Genomic DNA, 11,658 nt, shown 5'->3' with positions numbered 1-11,658 from the left:
TCATGGCCGTCATCTGCGTGAGACCCCAGGGAGGTGTGCACAGCCCTGCCTGTAGGGGGGCACTTGGGGTTGAGCCTGGGCGCAGGGCATGCAGGGAAAGGGCTGGAAGAGACCCAGCTTCAAATCCTGGTGCTGACACCACATAGCCATGTGACCTTGGCCACGCCACTCCTCCTCTCTGAACCCCGGTCTCTTCTTTAAAATGTGCAGGATGAGCCTACCTAACGGGCCGGCTCAGAGGCCTGAAGGAAATCACAAATGTGGCAGGCCTGGCGCCCCAGACCAGTGCTGCAGCCGGCTGGTAGTCTCGTTCTTCCTCAAATAACCAGGCGCCCGCTGACCACTGCAGGCCCAGACCAGGCAGTGTCTTTATTGCATTTCTGAGGTTCCTCAGGGCTGGGGGCAGTGGCAGAGAGCGAGGGGTCCGGGTGCGAGCAGCCCCGGGGGCCCGGGCCCCAGAGCCAGGCGAGCTGTTCTCTAGCAGTACCCAGGGGCGAAGGGCGGTGGGGGGCGGTACTCCTCCGGGAGCCAGTCCTTCTGGGGCTCTGCCGAGCCCCTGGGCTCTGGTTGGGACAGGGCCCTCATGACCACTTGGTGCCAGCCCCTGGCCCCTGAGGTCGCTTTGCTCCAGCTGGCCGACCTCCCGGACGAGCCGTCTCTGTCTCTGGGAGCCTGGGGTTGTGCGGGGCTTGTGAGCCACGTGGACACAGATGGGTCCGGGCCGTCGTCCTCCTCCCCGGCCGCGCCGCCCGCCCGGGCCCCTGAGCTGCGGGTCCCTGCGGGTCGCCCGGTGTCCCAGACCGACGACAGGCTTGTGGCCGCCAGCTGGGCTTTCAGCTGCTGCTGGACCTTCCTGCCCGTCTCGGGGACTGTCTTGAGGTTCCTCCAGAGCTTCCGGCAGGCCTTCTCCAGAGGGGTCCTCTGGGGGTGGGAGGAAGCGGCCGCCTCGGGGGGCGCGCGGGTCGGCTCTGCCTCTGGCTGCCTTTGCTGGGCCCCACGGAGCAGGACCGGCTTTGCGGAGGCCTGAAACGGAGATGGGGTGAGACCCGGGCCAGCCTGCCCAGCAAAGCTTGGACGCTGCCCCAGGAATGGGGACCTGGTTCCCCCCAGATGCCCTGTGGCTGAGAAACGTCCCCGAGGGAGCCTCTGGCCCGTCCTTCTCTTGGGAAGCGGCTGCCTGTCCCCCAGGCCAGGGAACGGTGTCTGTAAGGGCTAGAGCGCAGGGCTTTCTGCGTGGGGGCCAGACAGCCGCTGCGCACGAGCGAGCGCGGTCGGTAAAGCTATGGACACAGAAGCCTGAGTTTCCTCCAATTTTCATGGGTCATGGAATAGATTTTTCCTGGGCTTTTTTTAACTATTCAATAACATTAGCGCATGCTGAGCCCGCGGGCCATACAGGAACAGGCGGCAGCCGGACGTGGCCCTTGGGCCACAGTGTGCTGACCCCTGATCTACCTGGTTGTTCAGGCCAAAACCTTGGGTGTCATTTGTGGCAGGTCCTGTCCCTGCCCTGCCCGCGTCCTCTGTGCCCTGAGCACTTCAGTGCCTGCAGCTCCACTCCCGAGTGCCAGCACCTGGACTCTGCCCTGGGGCCTTCTCTGGCCACCAGAGCCCACTGTGTCCGCACATTGCAGCCCAGCAGTGCCAGAGAATTAAAATCTCCCAGGAACAGCAGCTGCCCAGTGACCGTGGCAGCTGGAGGATAAGTCCCCGAGCCCCCTCGCCCTGAGGCGGGACAACTGGAGAGCAGCCCCGCGGAGTCCCAGCCCTCCCCGGGAGCCTGAGGCCCGGCAGCCAGCTCATTAGCACGCCCTCCACAGGAGGCCCTCTCTTCCTGCCCCGCTTCCCTGCTCCTGTAGTGGTCATCTCCCAAATAATGGAGGACCGGGGGCTCAGGCCATGACAGCGTCCCTCTCCCTCCCATCCTCCGCCTCCAAGCCAGCAAGCTCCCAAATATCCACTTCCTTCTGCACCCTCAGGGCGCCCTTTCTGGTCCCTCCCACCTGGATGCTGTCCCTGCCTCCTTCCTGCCACCTCCACCACTGCCCACAGACACCCTCTTCTGCAGCCAGCAGCCACAGGGAGCATTTAAGCCCCTCAATCTGACCACGCTCTCACACTCCCGTGGCTCCTGGCACACCTGGAACAGAGCCCCAGCTCCTCACTCTGGCCCTGAGGCCCTGCTCGATTGGCCCCTGCAGACCCTGGCCCCTCACCTCCCAACAATCTCCTTTTCACTCACTCCATTCCGTCCACACACTGGCTTTTGTTGTTCTTCTGTTTTTCAAGCACACTAAGCCTCAGGACCTTTGCACGTGCCCTTCCCTCTGCCTGGAATGCTCTGCCTAAATCTGTGAGTGTGTTTGGCTCCTCCTCACCCTGCATGTCCCAGAGCTATGCCACCTCCTCCAGGAGATCTGCCCTGTCTGTTCGCCCCCAAACTGCCAATGCCTGTCACATGAGTCTGTTTCATTTCCATTACTGTCCGAACTTCCATGCTGTGCGGAGGGCCTGGAGGGCACTTAGGCCATGACCTAGGGGCCCGATCAGCCCTGAGGAGCTGGGGTCACTCACTGACTCATTCCTCTCCTCCCCGGATTCATTGGCTGAGCACCTTCAATGTGCCAGGTCCTCTCCGAGGGCAGGAGAAGCAGAGGCGAAGCAGCCGACACATTGCGAGGCCTCCCAGAGCCCACAGTCTGACGGGGGAGGCAGTCAGGAAACATGAAACCCATAAATAAACAAGACTTCAAACTGTGCAAAGTGCTCTGCCGTGAATAAACAGGGGAATGTGATAGAGAATGCAGGGGGCCAACTTCAGGCCTGGAGACTGGAGAGGGAGACACTTGAAGAACTGAAAGAAGCAGCCATGCATGAGAACTGTGGGGGCAGGGCACACAGCACGTACAAAGGCCCTGGGGTGGCACCAGCACGGGTAAAGTTCCTGTGGTTAGCTTGATGTATCTGAACAACAAAAGGGGCAGCAGAGGGGCTGGACTGGGGCTGGTGACGGGCAGAAGGAGGAGCTGAGGTGATACTTGGGGTTTTAATCTCAGGGCCTTGGAAAGTCACTGAAAGGCTTTAAGCTCAGAGCTACAGATTCCAACCTTCATTCTAGAAAGTCTCCTGTGGCAGCTGGGGCCAGCTCTGCTCCTCCCTGGACCCTAGGTGGGAAGTGCCAGCTTTCAGTCACATACCTCCTCAAGTGAGGCCACAGGACAGGAGCGGGGATTCTGACATTCCCTGGGGCCATGGGCGGGGCTGGCAGGTTCTTCCCCCAAGGCCATGGAGTAAAGGAAGAGATCCTCATAATCCACGCAGGCCGGATCCTTCTGTGGAGGAGAAGGACAGGCAGCTCAGCCCCAGGAGGGGGGACAGGATGGGGCTGGGGACGCTGAACCTGGGAGTGGGGGCTCATGAGCTGCACCAAACACAGCGCTGATGAGGAAGCAGGGGCCAGGACAGCAGGTCTGAGGGCCCGACCGCGTCCTCCCACCCTAGAAGGAACAGTCCTCCCTCGGCGGCTGAGGGCCCGGACCGCGTCCTCCCACCCTAGAAGGAACAGTCCTCCCTCGGCGGCTGAGGGCCCGGACCGCGTCCTCCCACCCTAGAAGGAACAGTCCTCCCTTGGCGGGAGGGCCCAGACCTCGCCCACCGCGCCTTTAAGGGAATTGCGTTGGCGGCTCCACCAAGGTTATCCTGGCACGTGGGCTGTTGTAATAAACGTCAGCTGCAGAGGCACAGGGACCAAGGGCAGGGACCATGGCAGTGAGAGACTCACGGGAGCCTTAGGGGGCGATTGGGAGCAAGTTGAGCCCGGTGGGGGGGGGGGGGGGGAGGGCTCGGCCCCTCGAGGTGGCTGCAGTCCCGGGTGTGCCCTCACCTGCCCGCAGGGCTGTGTCAGCAGCTCCCCGTGGGGCCGCAAGGGCTGCTGCTGGTGGAAGGCGACCAGGGCGTCCAGCGAGGCATGAGCCAGCTCCTGTCCGGGGATCGTGCAGCTCCCATCGTCCAGCAGCTTCACCATGAAGTGGCGGCAGCCGCTCTGGGCCCTGTGAAGACAGCACCGCGGCTGGGACAGACCACTTCCCTCCTTCTGTCCGTGTCCCCCCAGCCTTGAGCTGGCAGCACCGAGGCTGCAGCCTGACAGCCCAGGTTCCCACTCATTAGCCATGTGACACTGGGCAGGTGAGCCCCGTGCCTCAGTTTCCCCATCTGTAACATGGAGCACTAAGGCTGACCTCAGGGGTCCTTGTGAAGACAAAACAAGCTATTGCATGAAAAAGCTTAGCACAGCGCCTGCCAGGAGTCAATTAACAATAGCAGTGATAGCAATGAAAATTTGAGTCAGGCCCCAGCCTAAGGCTGTATACCTGGCACACAGCAGGTGCTCAATAAACGCTCTCTTAATGATACATTTATTAATGGCTCATTATGTGCTTACTGTATCTTATTTAATCCTCACATCAACACTGAATTAATTTTAGTATTCCATGTTAGCGATGAGGACTTTAAGGGAGGTTGAGTAACTTTTCCAAGGTCACACAGCATGTAAGTGGCTGAGCCAAGCCTTGGACTGTGTGACTCAAGGCCTAAGTTTTTCCCACTGTAGGTAACTTTGTAAGGGAGCCATTGGATTTTTCATTCCTTTGGCCTCCAGTCCTTTCAAAAAGCAGTTTGTGCTACTGAATCTTCTGAGATGCCAGATCAGCTTTGAGGCCCCAAGGAGCCAGACTGTCGTGAGCTTTCCTAACACATCCCCCGCCCCGGGGTGGAGTCAGAGAGTTGCCAAGTGGACGGTGGAGGGGGAGGGGATTAGGGGAAGGGCAGTAGCCACTCTTGGGCCCCCAGCAGCCCCTGTTCTCAGACAAACCATCTCACTCACTTATCCCCAGGCTCATGTCTGCTGGTTACAGCTGGACCTGCAGCCACTCACTCTTCAGCCAGACCTGCCCAGACCCCCACACTAGTTGCTCTTGGAGAAGCTGAGGTATGAAGCACAGCCTGCCCCTCCTGGGAAGCCCCAGAGCCCTGCGGGCCCTGTCCTGGCCCCTCGCCCGGCCTTACCTGTAGGACAGCGTATAGCCCACGTGGCTGTGACTGACTCTGATGAGAAAGCACCCCAGTGGCTGTGACTCCAGCAAGGTCTCGGCGTTCCTGGAAGGCACAACAGGAGGGAGACGGCTGAGGTCCAGCTGCCCAGTGTCCGGCCAGACGCCTGGTCCCCAGGCGCCCCAGCACTGCACACTCTGCAGCAGCCACGTTGTTTCCTGGCTGGCTCAGACCTCGCAGTCTTTGGGGACAGGGAGGCGCCCCAGAGGGGGCGGAAGGCCTCTGACAACCTTGACCCCAGGCCCGACCTCCTCCCGTCTCCCACAGCCCCTGCCCGCCTTCCCAGTGCCTGGGACCCCCAGTGAGGTGCATCTGGGTGGCTCAGGGCGTCAGAGGCCACGAGCAGGAGCTGGTCTCAGACGCACTTGAGCTCAAACCCAGCTCTGCTCTTCTCAGCTGTGTGGTGTCCGGCGAGGGTCGCTCCCTGGCTGGCCTTCCTCACGGCAGAGCGAACGCTGCGCCCAGCGCTGCCGCGGCGAGAGCAGGCGACCCGCGTGGCCCGGAGTGGGGGTGGTGCCCGGCGAGTGCTCTCTCGCCCGCTCCTCCCTGGGACGGCTCCCACCCCTTCGGGGGCTGCAGAGAGGAGGGTGGCCTTCTGTGGGATAAGATGGGGGCCTGTGGGCTACGTCGTCCAACACAGAGGCCACTGACCACGTGTGGCTACTGAGCGCTTGGGACGTGGCTGGTCCGAATCAAGACAGGCTTTGGGGGACAAAACACCAGGTTTTGAAGACTGCAGACAAATAAAGGCACGTGCAGCGTCTCACGAATGACTCTGTGGCACAGATCCCGTGTAGAAACGATGATGTCTTGGCTATGATGCACCGGGGTAAATAAAAGATGGGATTCAAAGGAATTCCACCTGTTTGCACTTCTTTGACCACAGCTACTGAAAAATTAAGACCGCAACGTGCGGCTCACGTTCTGTTTCTGTCGGTGTGCCCCAGAACTCAGAGACACGCCTGCTCCTCCTCTCCGTGGCTTTCACGATGTTTTCTCTATTTCCCCCATGCAGAAAGGGGCAGTAAATGTTCTTTTCTCCAGTTGTTTAGAGCCAGGCCCTTGTGGTGACTAACTAGGTGAGTTTGTTCATGTCCTCAGAGCCCAGTCTGATGCAGAAAGTGATGCTGGTTATACTCCTGATGGATAGAGGGCAGCTGTTTGGGGCACTGTGTTAAGAAGGATTCTGAGGCTGCATCCTGCCATCACTGACTGGTGATGCCTGGCGTCGCTGAACGCGGGCGAGGGCCTGCCAGATCACTTGTATAGAGAAAGCTGAGGTCCAGACAGGGGAAGTAACTTGCCCGAGGTCACGCAGCAAGGAGGCAGGATTCAAGCCCAGGATTCCACAGCCCTTTTCATGCTCTTCACACACTGAGCTGAGCTGAGCTCAGATTCTGCAGTGAAAACCTGCCTGGGGCGGGGGAGGTAGACAAGGAAAGAGGGTGAAGGGCAGGGCAGAAGGTGTGGGTGTGTCCTCACTCTCTCGAGATGGCACCATGGAACCACGTGGGGACCCCTCCTTGGGCCAGCTGGTCCACTTGCGTCTGCACGAACCAGTCGAGTCGTGGGGGCAGCGGCGGGGGCAGCTTGCTGGCCTCGGTCATGGCTTCCTGTGGGGGAGACCTGGGGCGGGAGGGAGGAGAGACGGTCAAGGCTGGTCTACCCCCAGCTTTGCTCTACTTTTGCGGCTCCCTGTGCCTCCTCCTTTGAGAAGCCCTCCAGGCTGCTCAGAGCAACGGGCTTGAAACTGGCTTGTGTTTCGTGAGCAGCTACTATCCACTGGCACTTGACACACCTTCATTCGTGGACTCCTCCCAAACATTCTCCAAGGCTGCTCCCTTTCCCTTTATCCTTAGGCCATTCTGCAAGTGGCAAGAAGCCCCTGTGTAGATGCATGCTTTGAAGTTTAAGAACTGAGTTTATCTAAATATTAAGTAACCATCAAGGTCCCTGGAGGCTTGTGGAGATGGCAAAATGGTCCGTGAGTGAGAGAGACGGCTGACACACAGCAGGCACCACAGAGGGTTGCCACGGGTTCGTCACACACTAGAGAGAGGTGGCCCCAAACGGTTGCTTCTGCCACCAATGTCACCACACGTGGTGGCCACTTACTCCGATTTTCACTCTTTTTTTTTTTTGAGGAAGATTAGTCCTGAGCTAACTGCTGCCAATCCTCCTCTTTTTGCTGAGGAAGACTGGCCCTGAGCTAACATCTGTGCCCATCTTCCTCTACTTTATATGTGGGACGCCTGCCACAGCATGGCGTGCCAAGTGGAGCCATGTCTGCACCCGGGATTCGGGCCAGGGAACCCCGGGCCACCAAAGCAGAGCATGTGAACTTAACTGGCCACCGGGCTGGCCTGGTGGCCACTGAGGGCACACCTGTAACGTGTCAGGTGCGACGCTAATTCACACGTGTCCTCAACAGTTTTAAGCCCAAGGTGCCACTGGACCTTGTGAGCCAATGGCAGGGAGGCGGACAGAGAGAGAGAAAACAGCGCGGAACGGCGGAACAGTATCAGGTCAGGGTTTCACCAGCACAGGGCTCGTGCCCAGCTGGACTGTCCACTCACAACCCCTCACTCTCACCCTTGATGCTCTCTGAATTGAAGCTCGGTCCCCCCCTGGCCTGGCTAATATTTCAATATCGCAGAAAGTCGCTGTTCCCAGGCTGTTTCCACAGGGAGGGGGTGTGTGGACAACCTCAGTCAACACTGACTTTCTCCTGCCGGAAGACAGACGCAAGCACGCCCTGGGGAGCGGCCCCAGGGGATTCTGTGGCAAGGAAACTTAAATAGATCCACTAAGAAATGTCTAATAAAGGAGGGTGACACAGCAATCAAGAGTCTGGAATTGGAGCCAGACAGCCTGGGCTCAAGCCCTAGCTCCCCCACTTAGCCACCGTGTGACCTTGGGCAAGTCACTTAACCTCTCTGTGCCTGTATTTTCATCTGCAATTTGGGGATAATGATGATATTTAACCTAGGAAAGTATAGCTGCTACAGAGCTAGGCACTGTATAAGTATATGATAAATATTCATGAATCCAGTTGTGACCAAGCATGGGGTAATGTTTACAGACTTCTTTTTTCTACCTGGGAGAACGCCTACATATCCTTCAAGACTCAACAAAAATACTTCCCCCTCCACGCAGCTTTCCTGCCTCTTCCCCTAGACAAAGCCCTGGCACCCTTCTCTGTCCCCCACCTTCCCCACCGTTCCTGCCTCTGGCCTAGCCTTATCTCACGGAGCTGGAACGCCTGTGTCTGGCTCTGTCTGCTCCATATTTGGGGCCCTGGGGCCCGGGCCCAGGGCTAGGTTCTTTTGGACCTTTCTGAGTCCCCAGCATCGCCTGGCATGGGGCGGGCACAGAGGAGGGTGCAGGGAGTTTGCTGATAAATAACACCTCTTCTTGAATAGACATGAATAACTGTCCTAACTGCTGAGGCACGAACCTCACCACGTTTCAGACTCCCGACCCCGGCCCGGGGCCTCCCTGGCCTCCTTGGCTGCCACATTCCAGCCTAAGGACATCCTCGCTCTCTACCCAAAACTGACTCAGCTCTCTCCCCTCCCCGCCTCTGCACATGCTGTTCCCCTGCCTGGCACGTCCTTTCCCCAGCCCAGCTCCCCTTCCAGTGGTCACCTCCCAGTGCCCCCGGAAAACGCCTCAAGCTCCTCTGGTCCCCGCCAGCCCATCCCTCCCGGGCCAGGGGCCCATGCTCCGTCTTCTCGAGCGCTAGGATGGGGCTGAGGCTCTTGGAGGCCAAGCAGGGCAGCCGGAGGTGGGCCGCGGCTGATGGAGGGTCCCCCTGGGGCACGTACCTGGCAGACCCCTGGGCGGCCGAGGCCCTGGCCCTGGCTGTGCTCGGTGCCTGCAGGAGCCTGGGTTTCGGTTCAGGGTCTGCACGTCAGCAGGGCGGGGCGCTGCCCCAGGGAGGTTCCTGTTTTCTTAAGCAGGTGAGCCCCGGGGGTGGGACCGGGACAGCCCCAGTCGCCCTCTGTCTGCAGTCCAATAAAGCGGTTGGGCTGCAGGTGGAGGAGCACCCTGGCTGCACCTAGACATCAACAAGCCTTTATGGAGTGCCTGTTGTATGCCAGGTCCTCAGAAGACAGAGAGGTGACCCCAAGACAGATGCAGGCCCTGCCCTCCTGGCATGTCCAGTCTAGCGAGCAATGAAGAGGAGTGAGAAACTATTAAGGTTGCTGTTTCAGATGACAGCCTATCAGGAAGGGGGGACTGGAGTTCAAAAACCCCCAGAGGGGCTAGATGATCTGGAGGAGGGGCAGCTGGGCAGGTAGGAGTCAACTTGATTGATGGGGTGCAGGAAGTGTGCTCTAGGTGGAGGGAAGAGCATGCGCAAGGGCCCTGAGGCAGGATGGAGCCTGGACAGGCTGGGGCCTCACTGTGTGCACAGGGCCACGTCATGAATTCCTCTGTAGAAAAAAACATCACATTTAAATTGTGGTTTATAACTGTATAAGCATCAGGACGAGGGTAGTCCAGGCTAGATTCATTATTGTATATTCATTATTATTGGATTCATTTTTTTCTTCTGATTTTAAAAAACTCAAACGTTTTGGTGGCCCCTCCACAGTGCTGGCCCTGAGCATGGGGACCTGTGGGCCCCAGATGTGCGCTGGCTGACTCCCCTCCCCCTGCCCCAGCGGTCAGACAAAACCACTTCCTCCTCCGCCCGGGCAGAAGTGGCCTGGACCCTCACGGCTGAGCTGGGGCTCCCTGCGGGCCTATCTCCCCGGCCCAGCCCATCCTGAGAGCCCCCACTGCAGGCTCCAGCTGGGCACCCCCACAGCCCCCTGCTCCCGAGAGCGGGGGGCGCGGCCTTATCTGGAGTCTGCAGGTCAACGAGGCCCAAGCAGAAGACACAGGGAACTCGTCTTGTCACTCACCCCGTGTGGCCTTGGGTGAGTTGCTCTGCCTCTCTGGGCCTCAGTTTCCTCATCTGTGAAGTGGGCAGACTAGTAGCACTCCCCAGTCACGGGAGGGTGACAGGAGAGGCAACCTTCTTGCACTCAGCACGGGCCGTCAGGAGTAGCAACACCAGGACTCGGCACTGTGACTCATCTGAGGCCCATGTACCTGGCTCGGGCTCCAGGCCTCACGGGCTGGGCTGCCTGCGGCGCTCGCTGAGCCTCTCTGATCCTCCAGGCCTTCCACTGTGCCGTGGGCCGCCTCCCAGCCTCGATGACGAGGAGCAATGCTGCTGGGGAGGGGACCAGAGTACCCGAGACCCTTGTCACTTAGAAAGCCTGGCCAGCGAGGGCCACCTGTGTGTGGCGCTCAGGCTCCAGACACATGGGGCGTCTCCGCCCACCCGGGCCGGCCCCCTGAGGCTCCACCGCAGAGCGCTGCCCCGACTGCCCTGACCTGCTTGGGGGATGTGGCCTCCCACAGACGAACGTCCTCCCCTGAGAAGGTCACCACAGACTCGCCCCCATCCTGTGGTGACCACAGCCCTCCAACCGACAGCCCCCCTGGAACTTCCGGAAGGGGACCAGCAGGGAGATGGGGGCTGGGACTCCAAGGCCGACCCCCCGAGTCAGCCCCGGCCCCTCTAGATCAGGGTTGGGCTTCAACCTGAGGCTCAGCTAGTTAGCAGGACTTTCACAGCCCCGTGGGGTGTGGCTCTCGGGGTGGGTGACCACAGTGCTGTCTCAGCCCTGGGGATATGCTGGGGCCATAGCTGTCAGGGTGGGGCGTCAGGCTCTGCCAACGCCGGGCTTCATGCAACTTTTCGGTTCTATAGTCCTACAGGGCCTCCATTCTATTGGTTCACGCACTCATTTATTCACGCCACAAACATTGGTTGAGCTCCAGCTGTGGGCACCACGCCAGATGCTGGAGATGAAGCAGAAGACAAGAGGGGCACTGTCCCTGCCCTGCTGGGGCCTGCAGTCCCTGGGGAGACAGATGACACACAGGGCCACATGCAGGAAAGGCTAGTGGAAGAGGAGACAGCAAGCCAAAGGTCCTGGGTTGGGGATGAACTCGGCACCTTGAGGAGCAGACCACAGCCAAGGAGTCCAAAAGGTGGAGACAGCCCAGACATCCGTCAACGAATGGAGAGATAAAAAACGTGCACCCAGCCATAAAAAGGACGAAGCACTGACATAGGTACAATATGATGGATCTCCAAGACGTGATGCTGAGTGAGAGAAGCCAGACACAGAGGGCCACACAGTGCGTGATTCCATGTGTAGGAAACGTCCAGAACAGACAGATCCACAGACAGAAAGCAGACGGGTGGTGGCCATGGGCTGGGGAGGGGAGGAGGACTGCTCATGGGGACGGGGTGATGAGAGTGTTCTAAATTGACTGTGGCAATGGTTGCACAACACTGCAAATTACTAAAATCCACTGAATTGCACACTTTCGTGGGTGAATTGTATGGTGTGTCAATTATATTTCAATAAAGCTATTATATAAAAAAAAGCCACAGTGTCACCTCTCTCAGCACAAGGGGCCAATGGCTGAGCAGCCCCTTCCCTGCCCACCACCCCATCAGAGTCCTTAGAACAAGGAAAC

At 59.2% G+C, this 11,658-nt stretch overlaps 1 protein-coding gene and 1 long non-coding RNA gene across 3 annotated transcripts; one reads left to right on the top strand and one right to left on the bottom strand.

Moving 5' to 3' along the window:
* Nucleotides 1-337: 337 nt before the first annotated feature.
* Nucleotides 338-10,143, bottom strand: HSH2D (hematopoietic SH2 domain containing). Of its 2 annotated transcripts, none has more exons than XM_070586439.1 (6): nucleotides 10,023-10,143; nucleotides 6,592-6,735; nucleotides 5,065-5,154; nucleotides 3,884-4,049; nucleotides 3,198-3,332; nucleotides 338-1,023 (listed from the first exon to the last, which is right to left on the bottom strand). In XM_070586439.1, exons 1-6 carry the CDS (start codon nucleotides 10,073-10,075, stop codon nucleotides 478-480), a joined length of 1,134 nt encoding a protein of 377 aa, XP_070442540.1. In that variant the 5' UTR covers nucleotides 10,076-10,143; the 3' UTR covers nucleotides 338-477. The 2 variants fall into 2 exon arrangements, with proteins under 2 accessions (XP_070442540.1, XP_070442541.1); XM_070586440.1 differs by lacking the exon at nucleotides 10,023-10,143 and adding an exon at nucleotides 8,937-9,058.
* LOC139077773 (uncharacterized) lies at nucleotides 9,800-11,566 on the top strand. The gene is made up of 2 exons (XR_011530226.1): nucleotides 9,800-10,037; nucleotides 10,880-11,566. It is a non-coding gene; the product is annotated as an uncharacterized lncRNA (long non-coding RNA).
* Nucleotides 11,567-11,658: the final 92 nt, after the last annotated feature.

This window comes from Equus przewalskii, chromosome 20 (genome assembly GCF_037783145.1).
Source record: "Equus przewalskii isolate Varuska chromosome 20, EquPr2, whole genome shotgun sequence".
Classification (NCBI taxonomy): domain Eukaryota; kingdom Metazoa; phylum Chordata; class Mammalia; order Perissodactyla; family Equidae; genus Equus; species Equus przewalskii.
The sequence above is the reverse complement of the archived record's forward strand: the minus strand, read 5'-3'. Positions and strand labels throughout refer to the sequence as shown.